We start from the raw sequence: 20,061 nt of genomic DNA, 5'->3' as shown, positions 1-20,061 counted from the left end.
CATTCTTTCTTCAGAAGTACATGTTAAATAATATCAGTACTAACACAAATATGTGAGATTCCAAAGCTTCAGCGACTATTTGGGTTATGCAAAATAAAAGCAACCTAAGCGAGGCTGACTTTAATTTAGAGCATGCTGTGTAAAGTTTGGGAAAGTCATATGTCTCATCTACACCAGGCATGCCCACACAGTGGCCTATGAGCTGGGAATTTTTACAGCTTGTTTAGCCACCATTTTTACTTTGAGTGTTTCAATTTAAAATAACCAGCAAAGCTTTAGTTTCAAATGGCATCCACAATTAGTTTATTGTACTAAATGGGGCAGACTTTATTCAAATCTAGCAACTCAAGACTGTGCATCCATGAGTCACTGTGGGCCAGCAACAGTAGCACCGTTATACTCCAACACAATCTGCAACCTCATGGTCTGGCAATATCCCCCACTCAACCACTACTATCAAGCCAGGGGATCAACTCTGGTTCAATGGAGAGTGCAGGAGGGCAAGCCAGGTGCAGCACCAGGCTTACCTGAAGATGAGGTGTCAACCTGGTGAAGCCACCAAACAGGACTTGCTCACCAAACAGCAAAAGCAGCAAGTGATAGACAGAGCTAAGCGATCCCACAACCGACAGATCAGATCTAAGCTCTGCAGTCCTGCCACATCCAGTCATGAACGGTGGTGGATGATTAAACAACTCACTGGAGAAGTAGGCTCCACAAATATCCCCACCCTCATTGATGGAAGACCCCAGCACATCAGTGCAAAAGATAAGGCTGAAACGTTCGCAGCAATTTTCAGCCAGAAATGCTGAGTGGATGATCCATTTCGGCCTCATCCAGTGGTCCCCAGTATTACAGTTACCAGTCTTCAGCCAATTTTTGTAACACTCCACATGGTATCAAGAAACAGCTGGAGACTCTGGATACTGCAAATGCTATGGCCCCTGACAACATTCCAGCAATAGTACTGGAGACTTGTGCTCCAGACCTTGCTGCTCCCCTGGCCAAGCTGTTCCAGTACAGTTAGAACAGTGGTATCTACCTGACAATGTGTAAAATTGCCCCAGCTAGTCCTGTACATAAGAAGTGGGACAAATCCAACCTGGCTAATTACTGCCCAACCAGCCGCCTCTCAATCATCAGTAAAGTGATGGAAGGTGTCAGTAACAGTGCTATCAAGCAGCACCTGTTCAGTGACGCCCAGTTTGGGTTCTGCCAGGGCCACTCAGCTCCTGACCTCACTACAACCTTGGTTCAAACATGGACAAAAGAGGTGAATTCCAGAGGTGAGGTGAGAGTGTCAGCCCTCGAAATCAAGGCTGCATTTGACTGTGTGGGGAATCAGGGAGCCCTAGCAAAACTAGTATCATTGGGTTTCAGGGACAAACTCTGGTGTTTGGAATCATATGTGGCACATAGGAAGATGGTTGTGGTTGTTGGAGGTCAGTCATCTCAGCTTTGAAAATTCTCTTTCAGAACAAAAGGGATTGTAAACTCGAAGTTAGAATTCAGCATGTATGATAGCTTCCATGGCTGTGTCAGTGAAAGTTGTTTGACGGCTTAATATCCTATGTCGAATTAGGTAACGAAACACTTTAGAGATACAGAAGGCTTTGATTGTAAATGTTTTTAGTTTAACACAGACAGCAATTTTACCTTTTCCTGCTCGGAAGCCAATCTGTTCAGGGATGTTGTGACACCCCTCTGGAGTGGGTGAGACTTGAACTTGGTCCTCCTGGCTCAAATGTAGGGCCACTACCACTATATCGCAAGCGCACTCTGAACAAGGTTTTGGTCAGTCAGTCTAATGTGTCCTTGTGCGCTTTTTATTACTCTTGAAACACCTGAAATTTTTTTTTAGCTTATCAGTGATGCTATTTAAATTGAAGTTATTGTTGTCCTATAGCAGTGGCAACAGTGTTTCGCTGAACCTTGTGGTTCTGGGTTCAGATCCAACTCCAGTCTTTCAGCAAAACAGTCAAGGCTGCCATGCCACTGCCATACAGAGGGAGTACCGCACTGTCAAAGGTGCCACCTTTGGGATGAGAAGCTCAACCGTCTGCCCAAATGCTTGCATTGGTGATCTAAAAGATCCCTCAGTGCCATTGTGAAGGCGAGCAGCTGAGTTATTTCAAAAGCCCTGGCCGCTATTTATCCCTCGATCACATTGTTGTATGTGGGTGCGTGCTGTGTGAAAATTGGCTGCCATACTGTCTACGGTACAGCCGTGACCACACTTCAAAACAACTTCCTTTTCAGAGGTAGGGTCACCGGACCTGAAACATTAACTCTGATTTTCTCTTCACAGATGCTGTCAGACTGCTGAGCTTTTCCAGCAACTTCTGTTTTTGTTTCTTTTCTGTAAAATGCGTTGTTGGTCATGAAAGAAACTGAGGAAATGAAGTTGCTTTTTCTAAAGTGACTGAACAGCATTTTGTATTCGTCCAGGAGTTGGCCAAGGCTCAGGCTCAACTGGAGCAGACAGCAGCAAAACTCACTGAGAAGACTGAGTATTGTACTCAACTGGACAACTGCCTTAAAGAATACAAGGAGAAGCAACTAACCTCCGAACACACAATAGAACAACTGGGAACGCAGATTAAGGTCTGTAACAAATATACAAAAACAAACTCCATTCTAAAGTTTATGAAAATGATTTACTCTGAGGAATTGGAGCTTTAATGTAAGTGTTCAGTAGAGTTGTCAGTACTGTGTAAGCTTGGGAACTGAGAAATTGGCTCTACTTTATTTTCTGAAACTTATTATTGATGTGAATGTGTCATATCACTCAACCAGATTACTTTATTCATTCATGGGATAAGGGGTGTCAAGTGACCTTATATTGTCCATCCCTAGTTAGAATCCCTATAGTCTGGGAACACGCTATTTGGTTCAACAAGTCTGTGTCCTCGCTCCAAAGAGCAACCCACCCAGACTCGCACCCCACTACCCTTTACCTGTAACCCTGCATTTTCCATGACTAACCCACCCAGCCTGCACGCCCCTAGACACTACAGGCAATTTAGCATGGCCGATCCACCTAAGCTGCACATCTTTGGACTGTAGGAGGAAACTGGAGCACCTGGAAGAAACACGCGGAGAATGTGCAAACTCCATACAGACAGTCGCCTGAGGCTGTATTTGAACCCACATCCTTGTTGCTATGAGCCTGCAGTGCTAACCACTCAGCCACCACACCACCCTAAATTTGTTAGAATCCCTCCAGTGTGGAAGGGCTCCATTTGGCTCATTGAGTCCACACCAACCCTCTGAAGAGCATCCCAGCCAGATTCACCCCTCTACCCTGTCCCTGTAACCCTACGTTTCCCATGGCTAATCCACCCAGCCTGCACATCGCTGGACACTATGAGCAATTTACTGTGGCCTATCCACTTAACCTGCACATTTTTAGATTGTAGAAGTAAACCCACGCAGATGCGGGGGGAATTGTGTAAACTCCACACAGTCAGCTGAGGGCAGAATCAAACCTGGGTGCTGTGAGTAGACCTACAATCTGTGTGGGGGGGATTTCCAGGATTTAGTCCCAGTGACAGTGAAGGCATGGCAATATATTTCCAAGTCAGGATGGTGAATGGCTTGGAGGGGAATGGGTGGTGCAAAGGGTGTATTTGCTGCCCCTGCCCTTCTAGGTGGTAATAGTTGTGGGTTTGGGAGGTGCTTCTAAGGACCCTTAGGAGTAGACAGTACACACTACTACTGCTCAGCGTCAGTGGTGGAGAGAGTGAATGCTAGTGGATGTGGGGCCAGTCAAGCGGCTGCTTAGTCCTGGATGGTGTCAAGCTTCTTGTGTTGTTGAAGCTAACTCATTCATGCAAGTGGGGAGCATTCCATCACAGGCTTTGCGTTGCCAGAAGATTAGTTAATCACGGAAAGATTGCTAGCGTGTATTTATCTAAACATTTTGATACTGAACATTTGTTGAAATTTCCCCTTAGTTTTCTCCGATGTAAAGAGAATTAAATCTTTGCTTCTCATTTGTATAATTAATCTGTGTCACTTTTGTTTTAATCACTGAGTAGATATTTTTAAACAACCTATTCAGATATGTCATGGCACACCTATAGACCAGTTGGAACTTGAACCTAGGCCTTCTGGCCCAGAGGTAGGGACACTACCACTACACCGTAAGAATCCATTTTCTGAAATGAACCTGTTCAGAAGCGTTATGACACATCCATCCAGCAAGTGGGAAGTATTCTGTCACACTCCCGACCTGTGCCTTGTAGTTGTGGTCAGGTTTTTGGGAGTTAGGAGGTGAATTACACATGGCAGGGTTCCCAGCCTCTGCTCAGCTGTTCCAGTAGTGTAGATAGCCCAGTTCAGCTTCTGGTCAGTAGTAACCTCCAGAACATTGATAATGGGAAGTTCAGTAATGGAATGGAAAGGGGCAGTGGTTAGATTTGAGCTTGTTGGAGCTGCTTGTTGTCTGCTAGTTGTGAGGCATGATTATTACTTGCTACTCGTCAGCCCGAACCTAAATGGTTAATGACCTGCAATCACTTCATCCAACAAAGATACTGCAACAGATGTCTGCTGTAAAGGCAACAAGTCTTCCTCTCACCCATCCCTTCCTCCCACCCCAAGCCGCACCCCCATCTACCTATTAACCTCATCCCACCTCCTTGACCTGTCCGTCTTCCCTGGACTGACCTATCCCCTCCCTACCTCCCCACCTATACTCTCCTCGCCACCTATCTTCTTTACTCTCCATCTTCGGTCCGCCTCCCCCTCTCTCCCTATTTATTCCAGTTCCCTCTCCCCATCCCCCTCTCTGATGAAGGGTCTAGGCCCGAAACGTCAGCTTTTGTGCTCCTGAGATGCTGCTTGGCCTGCTGTGTTCATCCAGCCTCACATTTTATTATCTTGGAATTCTCCAGCATCTGCAGTTCCCATTATCTCTGAAAATATATAATAAAACGTTTTGACCGTTTTTGTAAATTGAAACCAAATTTCATTTCACACTGCTGTAGATTAGTGCTATAAATAGAAGTACAGCAAACTTTTTATTAACCAGAGATAACAAGATGTAGAGATCAGAGATAATGGGAACTGCAGATGCTGGAGAATCCAAAATAACAAAGTGTGAAGCTGGATGAACACAGCAGGCCAAGCAGCATCTCAGGGGCACAAAAGTAGATTCGCCAACTTTAGGTACATTTATGTCGTCATTGGATAAGCATATGGACGTACATGGAATAGTGTAGGTTAGATGGCCCTCAGATCGGTATGATAGGTCGGCACAACATCGAGGGCCGAAGGGCCTGTACTGTGCTGTTATGTTCTATGTTCAAAAGCTGACGTTTCATGTTTGATGAAGGGTCTAGGCCCGAAATGTTAGCTTTTGTGCTCCTGAGATGCTGCTTGGCCTGCTGTGTTCATCCAGCTTCACGCTTTGATAACAAGATGTAGATCTGGGTGAACACAGCAGGTCAAGCAACATCACCTCTGCTGCTGCTTGGCCTGCTGTGTTCATTCAGCTCTCCACCTTGTTATCTCGGATTCTCCAGCATCTGCAGTTCCTACTATCTCTGATACTTTTTATTAACCAGCGTGTCTGGGGTCAGGAATATGCCAGTTGATTAAATGTTCTGGTTGGTCAGGGGGACTGCATAATCATTGTAAAAGCACACACTGAATGAGTTATAGAAACCTAAATGCAGGGGGTATGTACGTCACTGTTATACTTCATTTACAGCATATGTCATTTAAATAATAATGCACCTTTGCCTCACATAAAATTTACTGGCAGAGAACCTTCTCATTCACACCCACAATGACTACTTTGGATTGTGGAGATTACGATAATCCAGTAAATTTTGCAGTATTTGAGGTGTATATTTTTGCCAGTTTACTGAGTGCGCCGATTAAAACAAAGTTTTGCTCACCATCAAACCCGCAGACAAGGGTGGCGCAGTGGTAGTATGGCGTACTGACCTCTACATCGCCGAGGCCAGACGCCAACTCTCCGACACCACCTCCTACCGCCTCCTCGATCATGACCCCACACCCGAGCACCAAACCATCATCTCCAACACCATTCATGACCTCATCACCTCAGGGGACCTCCCACCCACAGCCTCCAACCTCATTGTTCCCCAACCCCGCACGGCCCGTTTCTATCTCCTTCCCAAAATCCACAAACCTGCCTGCCCCGGTCGACCCATCGTCTCAGCCTGCTCCTGCCCCACCGAACTCATCTCCACCTATCTGGACTCCATTTTCTCCCCTTTGGTCCAGGAACTCCCCACCTATGTCTGTGAAACCACCCACGCCCTCCACCTCCTCCAGGACTTCCAATTCCCTGGCCCCCAACACCTCATATTCACCATGGACGTCCAGTCCCTGTACACCTGCATTCCGCATGGAGATGGCCTCAAGGCCCTCCGCTTCTTCCTGTCCCGCAGGCCCGACCAGGCCCCCTCCACCGACACTCTCATCCGCCTAGCGGAACTCGTCCTCACACTCAACAACTTCTCTTTTGACTCCTCCCACTTCCTACAGACCAAGGGGGTGGCCGTGGGCACCCGCATGGGCCCCAGCTATGCCTGCCTCTTTGTAGGTTACGTGGAACAGTCCATTTTCCGCACCTACACAGGCCCCAAACCCCACCTCTTCCTCCGGTACATTGATGACTGTATCGGCGCCGCCTCTTGCTCCCCAGAGGAGCTCGAACAGTTCATCCACTTCACCAACACCTTCCACCCCAACCTTCAGTTCACCTGGGCCATCTCCAGCACATCCCTCACCTTCCTGGACCTCTCAGTCTCCATCTCAGGCAACCAGCTTGTAACTGATGTCCATTTCAAGCCCACCGACTCCCACAGCTACCTAGAATACACCTCCTCCCACCCACCCTCCTGCAAAAATTCCATCCCCTATTCCCAATTCCTCCGCCTCCGCCGCATCTGCTCCCACGATAAGACATTCCACTCCCGCACATCCCAGATGTCCAAGTTCTTTAAGGACCGCAACTTTCCCCCCACGGTGATTGAGAACGCCCTTGACCGCGTCTCCCGCATCTCCCGCGACACATCCCTCACACCCCGCCCCCGCCACAACTGCCCAAAGAGGATCCCCCTCGTTCTCACACACCACCCCACCAACCTCCGGATACAACGCATTATCCTCCGACACTTCCGCCATTTACAATCCGACCCCACCACCCAAGACATTTTTCCATCCCCTCCCCTGTCTGCTTTCCGGAGAGACCACTCTCTCCGTGACTCCCTTGTTCGCTCCACACTGCCCTCCAACCCCACCACACCCGGCACCTTCCCCTGCAACCGCAGGAAATGCTACACTTGTCCCCACACCTCCTCCCTCACCCCCATCCCAGGCCCCAAGATGACATTCCACATTAAGCAGAGGTTCACCTGCACATCTGCCAACGTGGTATACTGCATCCACTGTACCCGGTGCGGCTTCCTCTACATTGGGGAAACCAAGCGGAGGCTTGGGGACCGCTTTGCAGAACACCTCCGCTCAGTTCGCAACAAACAACTGCACCTCCCAGTCGCAAACCATTTCCACTCCCCCTCCCATTCTCTTGATGACATGTCCATCATGGGCCTCCTGCACTGCCACAATGATGCCACCCGAAGGTTGCAGGAACAGCAACTCATATTCCGCCTGGGAACCCTGCAGCCATATGGTATCAATGTGGACTTCACCAGTTTCAAAATCTCCCCTTCCCCCACTGCATCCCTAAACCAGCCTAGTTCATCCCCTCCCCCCACTGCACCACACAACCAGCCCAGCTCTTCCCCCCCACCCACTGCATCCCAAAACCAGTCCAACCTGTCTCTGCCTCCCTAACCGGTTCTTCCTCTCACCCATCCCTTCCTCCCACCCCAAGCCGCACTCCCAGCTACCTACTAACCTCATCCCACCTCCTTGACCTGTCCGTCTTCCCTGGACTGACCTATCCCCTCCCTACCTCCCCACCTACACCCTCTCCACCTATCTTCTTTACTCTCCATCTTCGGTCCGCCTCCCCCTCTCTCCCTATTTATTCCAGTTCCCTCCCCCCATCCCCCTCTCTGATGAAGGGTCTAGGCCCGAAACGTCAGCTTTTGTGCTCCTGAGATGCTGCTTGGCCTGCTGTGTTCATCCAGCCTCACATTTTATTATCTTGGAATCTCCAGCATCTGCAGTTCCCATTATCTCTCTCCTTTGCTCTATGTAATCTTTGTTTGCACAACAAGTGGTTATACATAGACTGCTGAAGCAGTCACAACTGTGTAGTAATGACGCTGTTTCTTTTAGAAACTGGAATTGGACGTTACAAAGGCCGAGACATGTGAGAAACAGGCCCGAGATGACCGAAACCAGCTCCAAAAACAGCACTCTGCTCATGAGAAGCAAATCAAAGACCTGAACCAACAGCTCAAGGCTGATGAAGTGTAAGGAGTGAAATTATTGTTTCCTTCTGTAGTTGCTGGGTTAGAAACTTAATACACAGAAAGAGGTCATTCAGCTCATGCCTGTACTGATTCTTTCAAAGACCTTTCAGCTAGCCCTGCTTCCCAATGGGAAGTTTCTCGAGTGACAGTATGTGCTGAAGCCGTGGATCACACAAGTGTTCATGAGCACTCTCATACCACAGCTGCTAAACATCTCCATTCTAGTGAATTAGTTAAATTTTACATAGTTTAGAAGTGAATTTTCTAACTGTACTCCTCAAATGTAGTGATGTCTCCTAATTTAAATCACTCTTGGCCAACAAAAAGAGAGAGAGAAGAAATCTCCTAGTCACCTACCTGTTTCCTGTGACATCACAGTTTGACTCTGACAGATGGAAGGAGGTTGATGGGGCTGCCTGCTGCTGGTTTTTATCTCCTCTCACTGCTGTCCTTTTCCTGTCGGTCCGTTCTTCCAGTCTGCTTCACAAATGATCCAGACTTGCTGTCGACTCCTCCCAGTCAGTTCCATAGCATTGCTGACTGACACACTCTTCTCTGTCCATGTGTGTCCCTGGATATTGCCAGACCTATTGAGGACTTGCAGTTTCAAGTTTGGATCCATAAGCCATAAAGCGTGGACGAGCAACAGTGCCCTCTAGTCTGAAAGTAGCTGATCAAAGCCACATTCTGTTATGTGTCTGCCGATTCTTTATCCACCTTCCCTACACTATCCCTTTAATTCCACAGCCTTAAACTTCATTGGGTCATGTGGAATTGTTTCAAACCTCAGAATGTTTCAAAGGCTAAACAGAGAGAATCACAGCTTGAGGCCTTATGCATTGACCAAGAAATGAATATTTTCAGTGTATTGACCATGGTGATGCATGGAGTCTGACCGGCAAATGGATGTGAAATTAACTTGTTAAAAAGCAACCCAGTTTGAGACTAACATTTCCTTGTTTCCAGTGTGTGTGGTGTAAGGCGGGAACTGCAGGAGAAATCCAAGGCGCTGGACCAGGCTCAGAAGAAGGCGCTGGAGTTGGACAAAGAACGAGCTGAACTAGCCCAGGGGCTTGAGCAGCTGAAGAAGGAGGTAAAGACTAAAAGAGAGAGTGAGGGCAGACTGCAGCGAGAGCTGACAGGGCTCCGATTGGAGACGGAGGCTTCATCCAAGGAGCTGCTGCAAACTAAGCAAGACCTTGCCCAGGCCTCAAAGGCTCTCGCAGAAACACGAGCAGAATTGGAGAAGGAGCGGCATCTGATGAAAGCCACCCATGACGAAAAGGTCAGTGTGTGCTCGCTGCTACATAAATGGATATAGCTTGGATATTCAACAACAATCATTCTTGAGATATGTGTATCTCTGGCAAGATCAGCATGTCTTTATTTACACCCCACTCTGTTCATCGTATGAATGCTGCTGCCTAGTCTGAATCTGCAAACATAAACAATTTTCATAAGAGGGCAGGCCCTTGGGCGCCTGTGTTGGGGAGGTGGGTGAGGTGTCGCTTTCATTCTTTTTAGAAATAACTGATCCCATTTCCTATTTGTTTAGGAGAAATTGTATGAGCACGTCAAACAGGAGTTGCAGAAAAAGTTTGAGTGTGCAACCAATGAAGTGAATGAGCTGAAGAGTTTGGTGCAGCGGAAGGAGGAGGTGAGCCAGATGGGATTATGCTTATGTTGAATGTACTTAGCGTAAATGTGCCCGATCTGTAGGATTTTCTTGTCTGTTCACCCTGCAACCAGGGGTCTCATAATTCAGTGACTCTGCAGACCTTCACCCAATTGTCAAGTGCCTTTGATTGTCAGAGAGCAGGCTGTGATTAGAACAGTTTTTAACATAGACAGCATGTCATGAGAGATTCTGTCAGCTGGGGTTGCTGTACACTCTGACTACACAGGAGAGGGAAATTCCAGAGGTGGTGGGCGTGTCAAATAAAAACTGGAAGTGCCAAGAAATTCAGGCTCGGCGGCATCTGAGGTTAAAGAAACAAGTTTTTAATATGTTGGGTCAGAACTAGAAAAAGCTACTTCTGATATTTCAACAACTTGTGTTTCTGTTTTTAAAAAGATGCTTTAATTTTGTTGTGAATGCTTTGAGTGGGTTGTGATGCTGCATTGTGATGTCACCAAATTTTAGCTTGTTCTGTTCTTCATTTTTTTTTAGAATTTCACTTCTGGCTTGAGTCCTTTTTCCAGAGCTCTTAGTGATGCTGCAGTCAAATTAGTTGTAAAATCTCAGAGGCACATAGCAGGAACATGTGGTTTAAAAAGGTCTGAACGTTGAAAGGGAGAAATTTGCAGGGCGATGGGGCGATGCCCCACTGAGATTAACTGAGCTGCTTTTGCATTGAGTAGGCATGATTGCAATGGGAAATTTTCTGAATTCTACCTCTGTGACCACATCCAAGTCCAAAAACCCTCCAAAATATCCACACTCCAATCCTGTGCTCTTGCACATCATCAGTTTTAATTGCCTTCAGCTACAATATCCCGATTTCACCCCCTCAACCACTTCCATTTGTTGCTACTCCTTGAAAAACCGGTTCACAATCAGGCTGTATGACCGTAAACTCAGAGGCACACTGTTTTGCGCTCAAATCAGGAGGACTTGTCCATCCAACTGGTTGAGGAAAACTGGGACACTTGTCCTCTGAAAGATTGTCAAGGCTTGAAGTTGGTTAAAACCTGCAAGATTGAGATGCATAGATGTTTGTGGCCTCAGAGTATCCAGACATATAATGTAATGACCCCTAAATAGAGCTGAGATACAGGTCAGCCATGAATTGAATGAATGACAAAACGGGCTTGAGAGGCTAAACAGACCCATGTTCTTCCGTTTGCTTGATCCACTGAATGTTCAATTTCCTGACCCCCCCCCCGCTTTGATTTTTGCAGCCCTGTTTTGGGGTATAATTTCATTGCACACTGCCTGCTTAAATTCAGTTATTCCCACTTGTCCATGTTTCTTCAGTTCCTGTTGTTCTCGTGATTATGATGCTGTGTCCCAACACACTTACAGCAGCTTCTGGGCTGCCTGCTGAGAATCAGAAGCCTGTCTCCTACTTTGTAAGTTTGACGAGTTGTTTTTGAACCCAAGGTGTTAATGTGATTTTGAAACATTTGTGGATCCCATTGCCATTTAAGTAGTGCTTTTGAGGCAGTAAGAATCCTGAATCCCAAAGCACTATCACAGGAATGTAATCAGACATAAATTTCTTTTTAGAACAAAGTTGCATAAAGAACAGTCAACAGAATACTTGGGGTTAAAGATGCACATTCCCAATTGAACTGTTGGGATGGAGTATGTGCTGGATGTCTGAGATTGACGTTTTAGTGATGATTATTCTTGTTTCAGGCCGAGAAGCAGCTAAAAGCCAACACTGATGGGTTAACAGCCCAAATGACCAAGCTGCAGGAAGGTCTGAAGGAGACACAGAAAAGTGAGCAGCAACTCCAGACAACACTGAAAGAATCACAGCGATATCAGGAACAGCAAAAGAAGGAATATGAAGCTGAGCTCCATGACTTAAAACTGGAACTTTCTCAAAAGGTATGTCATTTTAGGAGCTTGTAGCGATGAATCTTTATCTTTCTTTCCCCCCTCTCAATCTCTCAATTCGCCCCCATCACTCTCTCATTTTCCCCTCACCTTTTGCTCTCTTGTTCTCTCTCACCCCCCCCACCCCCGCTTGTTCACTCTCTTGTTTTTCCCAATTTCTTGTTTCCACCCTTCTTTGGTTCCACACCATTCACTCCCTCTCTTGCTTGTGCTGTCTCGCTCGCGCTCTCATTCTCCCCCAGATTGGTGTCTTTCTATCTCACCCCCACCTCTGTTTTCTATTTTTGATTCAGGCTGATATACTGTCGAAGCTGCAGCAGCAGGTGGCGTTGCAGAGTGAGCAGCTGGCAATGAAAGATGGGAAACTATCTGAGCTGCAGAAGGATTTCAAAGCCTCTCAAACCAACTTGGCCACGCTTCAGTCAGACATTTACGGGAAAGAGTCTGAACTCTCTTCAACCAGACACGACTTGAAGGTGAACTGATTAGTGTCCCCCTGTTTCTCAGGAGGGGGATGTGGGGTTGGTGTACCAGCTCTTGGTTCTAGTAAGGGTGCGGTTTGGTCTGCTTGTTCCTTCAGTGTCCTCCAGCTGCCCCATCAATGACTGAATGCCCTTCAGCCCATTTTCTATACTGTATGATTCTTTGCCTGATATTCATGTCAGATTGTGGCCTGAGAAATGACCAGGAAGAATACACAGAACAAATTCCAGCAAGTTTACAGTCCTATTGATCCAACTATGTATGTTCCCGCCACGTGTGGCTGAGGGGGGATATCACTTTTGCCTGGGTCACAGTTCACATTCTCATCCATAAATGAGCCAAGTAATGCAGATTAATTCTCCTGTGCAGCATTGTGAGTGCGCTGTTGTGTGCAAGGCGTTGATTTTTGATTGAGGCATTAAATCGAGGTCCTGTTTGCTGTCTTGTCGAGTAGAAATTACCAGGGGGTTCTTACTTAATGGAAAGCATGACCGTTTTTCCCATGATTTCTCTGAAACAGATTATCTGGCTATTATCGTTTTGCTGCTGTGGGAACTTGCTGTGTTTTATTTCCTGTGTTACAACAGTGATGGTACTGTAAAGAGTACAACATTGGCCACAAAGTGTTTTGGGATATCTCGATGCAGTACAAAGCATTAGAGAAATTCAAGTTATTTTTCTTATGAAACAAGGCCCACCTTTCAATCCAGAGCAGAGACTGCTGTTAGATTTCAGGCATGTGCTAGGGCCACCTGAAAGTGTGGAAAGCCCCTAACACCCACAGTGATCTTAAGATGCTGCTTGACCTGCTGTGTTCATCTAGCTCCACACCTTGTTATCTCGGATTCTCCAGCATCTGCAGTTCCTATTATCTCCCTACGGTAAGCAATGTTGGATTTTTACTCCATTGTTAATTCCACATAATCCTTTTAAGTAATTGGTAGGAATGACCCCATGGCATTAAGCAGCAGTTCCGGATTTACACTGGATCAGAGCCTGTTTGTGGATCTTTCTCTCTCTGTCTCCTCTTCTCGGCTGCTGATGTCTGACTTGTAGCAGATGCTAGTCTGAGCCGCTTTCCTGTGCCACTGTTCATCAAGAATGACGTGTTCATTGTGGCGTGTTCAAACAAAATGTGTTTGAGCAGAATCGGAAACCTCTTTTGAGTGGCAAACTAGAAGGAGGGTTGGTGGTGCAAACGAACCTTTCAAAACTTGCAGCACCGAGAGATTAATTCAAGTCTCGCACGGCCTGTGTCTCCCACTTGCTGAGATCCAAACCTATTCCTTTTGTCCCAAAGAGACTGGCTGAGGAATACCAACTCTGAGGTCCAGGGTTCCTGTCTGCTGCAGTGCTGCTCCCCCCACACTGCTCCACAAACCAAATGGTGAAACATTTCAGAATCTACTGGGAATGTGTAAATGATGACTATGTATATTTGATGTTTTCTAATACTGGTGTACTGAATCTAAAAGAGGGGGTAAAAATTAAAAATAGTAACCACTGCAATAGAGAAGTCAGAGGGACATAATGATTCTTTGAAGTGTTAGCTTCAGGAACCCACTACTGCAAGGAGATGAATTCTATCGAAGGGGTAACTAGAGAAGGCCAAGGATGAATTGGAAGGGTATGCTGTTAGTGAGATGAACTACATACAGATTAAAAACACTAGTTGGCCCATAGTCCCGTTTTTGTATATTTGATGTGACAGCATTGAATTATATATAGCCAGTTGGGGCTGCTGGACTTCAGTGGGCATTTGCTGGTATTTTGGTGGTCGTGGAGCTCTGACTGTGTGCTTAGTTCCTGTGAGGAAGTCATCACTGGAACTGGCGTTTCTTGTGCCCAAACCTTTCCTCACACTACACCTGCCTGAGAGATGTTGGGGAGTAGTTCCCTAACCCATGATCCTCCTTGTCAAGTCACTGGTATGTAGCTGTAGCTACTGGTCTGGAAATCCACCTTCTTAACCCTCTAACTCTCGACTATGCAACAGTTTCACTGAGCAGTTATCTGTTTCACGCTCTGAACGGTCTGCTACTTGCAGTTCACAGCTTGCTGCATTGTTTAGTGCACGCCTGTCATTTGGGAAATCTAACCCAAATAACTTTTTTTGTTTTAACCTGCATGTATGTGACATTCTTGGACTTTGAGTCTCCAATGAGTTTTACGGCAATAAAACACATTTGAAGTGCCATGACTGTTGCATTGTAGGAAATTAGGAGAGCATCTTTGCCAAAGCAAGGTCTCAAAAGCTACTATGGGATTCTGGCCAAGGTGATCTGTTTCATTGATGTTTGAGGGATCTATCCTGACCTGGAAAACTTCTCGCTCCTCATTGAAAAATATCATTTACTTCTAGCTGAGGGACAGACAGGAGCGGCTGTTTAACATCTCATTCCCAGAGGCAGCATCTCCAGCAGTGCAGCACACCTTCGGTGTTGCTCTTGGGTGTTTGCCCAAACTGTGCTGAAGTCTCTGGAATGGGCAAGAAACCTTTGTTCTTAAGCAACTGCTGAACTGTCCACCCACCAGCGGCATATAGCAAACTAGCTCCATTTATCACTCCCAGAAACTAGAATCGACGGGTTAGAGTAAATCATTGTCTAATCAACAAGCTTGGAACTGTACACACACAAGAAATCTAGCACATACAGCCAAAATGGCAAGAGAGAATACAAACTGATTATTATTTTTAGGGTAATGGAAGTGATTTGCATCTTCTATCATTCTATGTGGGATACATGCACAAAATCTGACCTTGAGGAGAGCTAAATTGATTTTTCTCTGGCAAATGAAGCAAGTTAACGTTTGGCTGTCCTCGAAAGGTATGTGATTGATTACACAGTGCAAGATACTTGACTGTCAGGAGGTGGTCAGTCAGTACAAGATTTGGAGGAGAAGGTGGTGCTATAGCCGTGTGTTGGCAATGGACTGGTAATCCAGAAACGTGGATTAGTATACTATCGGAGGACTGAATTCCACCATGGTGAAATTTGAATTCCGTAAAAGTCTGGAATAAAAGGTTAAGTTGATGACCATGTAAGCAATATCTGTCTGGTTCCGTTTCGATCATTAGGGAAAGAAACCTGCCATCCTTGTCTGGTCTGGCCAGGCCCCGGTAATGTGGTTGATTCATAACTATTCGATGGGCAATAATTGCTGACCCAGCCACTGACACACACGTCCCATGAACAAATTTTAAAAAAAGACTTCAATGCAGGATTTCGTTATCCTTCATTTGTCACTCGAGGCTCATCTAATCACTGATCTTCTGACTTTGAGTCCTGACCTGACCAGGCAACTTTCTTAATGACTTACCATGAGGTGGGAATGTTAACAATTTGATATTGTTACACTGAGTTGTTGTAGTCTGGAATGTGCTACTTTGATAAGTGGTACTAAGTCTCAAAAGGATATTGGACACATTTTTGAAGAGGAATGGCCTGTGAGAGAAGAGCAGGGGAGTGATGTGTGAGCAGGGAACAGGCTGCATAGCCTCCTCCCATCTGATTCTCTAACACGTATTCATTAATTTATTCATTTTTACTGTTTAGAAGACTAAGAGGTGATATTATTGAAGCATAGGAATTAATTTTATAGGACTCTGTAGGGTAGATGTGGGAAGGAAGATCCCCTGACTGGGGCAGAAGGATCTAGAACCAGAAGCCAGATCTTCCGAACAAGTATGGAGGGCCCTTTTAGGCCTGAGGTGAGGAGGAATTTCATCATAAATGAGAATCTTTGGAATTCTGTACTCCGGGGGCTTTCAAAGCTCAATCATTGTGTGTTCAAAATGGAAATCAATAGATCTTGCAACGAAATGTATCGGGGATGTGGAGAGAGTGCGGAAAAATAGTTTGAGGTTGAAAATCTACCATGATCATATTGAATGGTAGAACAGGCTCTGAATGGTCTATTGGTCCAGTTTCCTATGATCCAGTGTGGCAGTAAAAGTCATGTTTAAGCACCCAGAATGCTTGTTACTACCTTTATAATGTTGGTAATAGGGATTTGTCCATTTTGAGCTAGTTAGAAGGAAAAATCTGTTTTCAGTTCAAAATGGAGAGTAGGAGGAGCTTTGTTTATAACATGGAAGGCCAAATTTTGTTTGATAATGTTCCCATTTTTGCGTGGCTTATTATATTAACAGAGCTACATCAATTTATTTCGTTGGAAGTAGATCCAGTAGTAACTTTCCAAATGGAACTGGATAAATCTTTGCAAAGGGAATAGTTGATGAAGGGAAAGAGTGGCACAGTGGGAGTAATTGTGTAATTCTTTGAGTTGTCACGCTCACAGTTGGCTTATTAGCTTCCTCCTGTGCTGTAAACAGTCTGAGGGGCCGAATGGCTGACTCATTCCTTTTCAGGCCCTCGACGGAAGTTTTTTTTGATGCTGGGGTAGAAATGAGCAGGTTTGGCTTCCCCCTGTCAGGGAACTGGCAGAGTTTAAGTTCAGTGAATAAAAATCTGGAGTATGTAGTTAGTCTCAGTGGTGACCATGAAACCAGCATTGATTTTGTTTTAAAAACCCACCTGACTTACTACTGTCTTTTAGGGTAGGAAATCTGCTGTCCTTACCTGCTCTGTAAGGACAGACCTGTAGCAATTAACTGCCTGCTGAAATGGCTCAAGCCAATAGGTTCAGACTGAATAGGGATGGCCAACAAATGTCTTGCTGGTGACACCCATGTGCTGTGAAAGAAAGATGAAAGCCCTTGTGGCCGTGGATGGTTTGTGAGAGTTGACAGGAATGTTGGTTCACCTACAGGCTAAAGAGGAGAAGTTGTTCCTGGCTGAGGAGGAACTGGTCACCAGCAGGAATCAAGTAAGCAGCAGTCACCAGATGGTCCAAGAACTGAAAAAGGCCAAAGATTTGCTGGAGACAGACCTGGCTAACAGAGAAACCATAGTAAAAGACCAGGAGAAAGCTCTGCTGCAGAAAGAGAAAGAAAAGGTTTGTAGAAGGAGTTTTTTTTTTCAATCATGCTGCCTCTCCTTTTGACACCCCTGTTCCTTGTTCTACCTTGGAGGTGATTCCTCAATGCCTGAAGTTCATTGTTCTGTTTTATCTGAAGATAAACTGCATTGCGTATTATTTCCCTTCGTACCTCAAAGATAGTGTATGGAAAGAAGAGGAAACCATTCAGCCTTTTGAGTCTGTCTTGTCATTGGGTTAGATTATGGGTGTTACTTAACTCTCTTTATTCACTATTGCTTCAAATCACAAATATGTGCAAAATGTAATGAATTGATCTCAGTCTTGTAAACTCCAATTAACCCTCTATCACCACAGACTTTAAGGCAAACAATTCTAGATTTCCACAGGTCATTGTGAAGAGAGGGGTTCTTCATATCCACTTTACTAAATCCCTTTATATTACTTTATCATTGTTATTTCACTTCAGGAGCCATTCTTTTAAAGATACTGTAAGTATTTCAACCCAGGCCACAATCCAGTGATTACAGTGTCAGTTTGGGCCTAAAATCTGTTGGGAACAATGGCTGGTTTAATAATATTTAGACTCTGTGGGACGGAAGGAGGTAAGTAGCAGTGGGGATGAGTGTTCCCAGGCAATAGGGGCATGTTGCTATTGGTTTGAAAAGGTCATTAACTGACAATACCAGAGTAGCAGCTCAAATCTTGCTTTTGTTTCTCCTCCCACACTGCTGTCCTCTAATGCTTTGGACTGTGAGCAACACAACGTTCACAAATAATTTAAAAATGAAGGACGCAAGTAATTGGATGAGTGGTAATCCAAGATGGTGGACTGGAAAAACTTATAGTTGTAAGAACTGTTCTTTTTTTGAGGTATTGTCAGTGTTGGAGCTGATTTCTGTGAATTTTTCAAGCAGTAGTTACTGTTTTGTAAACAGTTGCGTTATTTTGGAACTTTGGGGAAAACATAGAACATAGAACAGTACAGCACAGTACAGGCCCTTCGGCCCTCGATGTTGTGCCGACCTGTCATACCGATCTCAAGCCCATCTAACCTACACTATTCCACGTAAGTCCATATGCTTATCCAATGACAACTTAAATGTACCTAAAGGTGGCAAATCTACTACTGTTGCAGGCAAAGCGTTCCATTCCCTTACTACTCTCTGAGTAAAGAAACCACCTCTGACATCTGTCCGATATCTTTCACCCCTCAATTGAAAGCTATGCCCCCTTGTGCTCGCCGTCACCATCCTAGGAAAAAGGCTCTCCCTATCCACCCTATCTAACCCTCTGATTATTTTATATGTTTCAATTAAGTCACCTCTCAACCTTCTTCTCTCTAATGAAAACAGCCTCAAGTCCCTCAGCCTTTCCTCGTAAGACCTTCCCTCCATACAGGCAACATCCTCGTAAATCTCCTCTGCACCCTTTCCAAAGCTTCCACATCCTTCTTATAATGCGGTGACCAGAACTGTACACAATACACCAAGTGCAGCCGCACCAGAGTTTTGTACAGCTTCACCATAACCTCTTGGTTCTGGAACTCGATCCCTCTATTAATAAAAGCTAAAACACTGTATGCCTTCTTAACAGCCCTGTCAGCCTGGGTGGCAACTTGCAAGGATCTGTGTACATGGACACCGAGATCTCTCTGCTCATCTACACTGCTAAGAATCTTACCATTAGCCCTGTACTTTGCCTTCCGGTTACTCCTACCAAAGTGCATCACCTCACGCTTGTCTGCATTAAACTCCATTTGCCACCTCTCAGCCCAGCTCTGCAGCTTATCTATGTTCATTGTGGAAAGTGTATCTATATTATTTTTTAACCCCGTTCAAAATATTATTTTAAAATACTATTTTTCTCTCCACAAAAGACTTTGAAAGAAGAGGAATTAGCAAAAGAAAAACTCAAAAATGAAGAGCTACAGGGGGCCAAGATGACTCTGCAAAAAGAACTGAGTAAACTAACCAAGGACACGCGAGTCTGCAATCAGAAATATGATCAGGTCAGTTGAGAAAGTGAGCACTGATTGTATGGCTGAATGGCATTTTTAAACCCCTCCAATGTAGCCATTAAATCACCAAAGTTATTTTAGAGGCTGCTTTTGGTGACTGAGATTACTAGAGAGGAGAACCATGAAATGAGCTGGTTTTGAATTTGTTCACTTCACCAACTAATCTCTAAATTGTCTGCCCAAGCAATTTCTCTAGACATCCCATTGGTCAATGAGTACAGAGAAGAGACCCCCCAAAAATTTCCCTTTAAGGCTTCCCCTCTTGTTTTGGAGTATTTCCACCAAACTGTCCCTTCTCCAATGTTAACGCTGTGCAAGTTATTTCTGCTTTTAGAGAGCCAATGCAGACAAAATGGGACGTCTACACTTTGATTCTATGACAGGCAATGCATCATTTCCTGGAGTGTCGGAAGTTGAGGGGTGACCTTTGTAGAGGTTTGTAAAATCATGAGGGGGATGGATGGGGTGAATAGCCAAGGTGTTTTTCCCAGGATGGGGGAGTCCAAAACAAGAAGCTGTAAGTTTAAGGTGAGAGGGGAAATGTTTAACAAGAGCCCAAGGGGCAACATTTTTCATGCAGGGGGTAGTGTGTGTATGGAATGAGCTGCCAGAGAAGACAGTTACAACAC

The 20,061-nt window shown here is 45.3% G+C and overlaps 1 protein-coding gene across 8 annotated transcripts in view; it reads left to right on the top strand.

Moving 5' to 3' along the window:
• Positions 1 to 20,061, top strand: part of eea1 (early endosome antigen 1) — a 92,812-nt gene that overhangs the window by 55,358 nt on the left and 17,393 nt on the right. For all 8 annotated transcript variants that reach the window (XM_048553898.2, XM_048553896.2, XM_048553897.2 and 5 more), the window contains 8 exons: positions 2,449 to 2,604; positions 8,287 to 8,423; positions 9,390 to 9,708; positions 9,979 to 10,080; positions 11,785 to 11,979; positions 12,282 to 12,464; positions 17,245 to 17,430; positions 19,292 to 19,423. In XM_048553898.2, coding sequence (XP_048409855.2) covers positions 2,449 to 2,604; positions 8,287 to 8,423; positions 9,390 to 9,708; positions 9,979 to 10,080; positions 11,785 to 11,979; positions 12,282 to 12,464; positions 17,245 to 17,430; positions 19,292 to 19,423 — 1,410 coding nt within the window. The remainder of the gene's footprint in view (positions 1 to 2,448; positions 2,605 to 8,286; positions 8,424 to 9,389; positions 9,709 to 9,978; positions 10,081 to 11,784; positions 11,980 to 12,281; positions 12,465 to 17,244; positions 17,431 to 19,291; positions 19,424 to 20,061) is intronic.

The sequence above is a fragment of the Stegostoma tigrinum genome, chromosome 25, assembly GCF_030684315.1.
Source record: "Stegostoma tigrinum isolate sSteTig4 chromosome 25, sSteTig4.hap1, whole genome shotgun sequence".
In the NCBI taxonomy this organism is placed as follows: Eukaryota; Metazoa; Chordata; class Chondrichthyes; order Orectolobiformes; family Stegostomatidae; genus Stegostoma; species Stegostoma tigrinum.
This window is presented reverse-complemented; position numbering and strand designations above follow the sequence as displayed.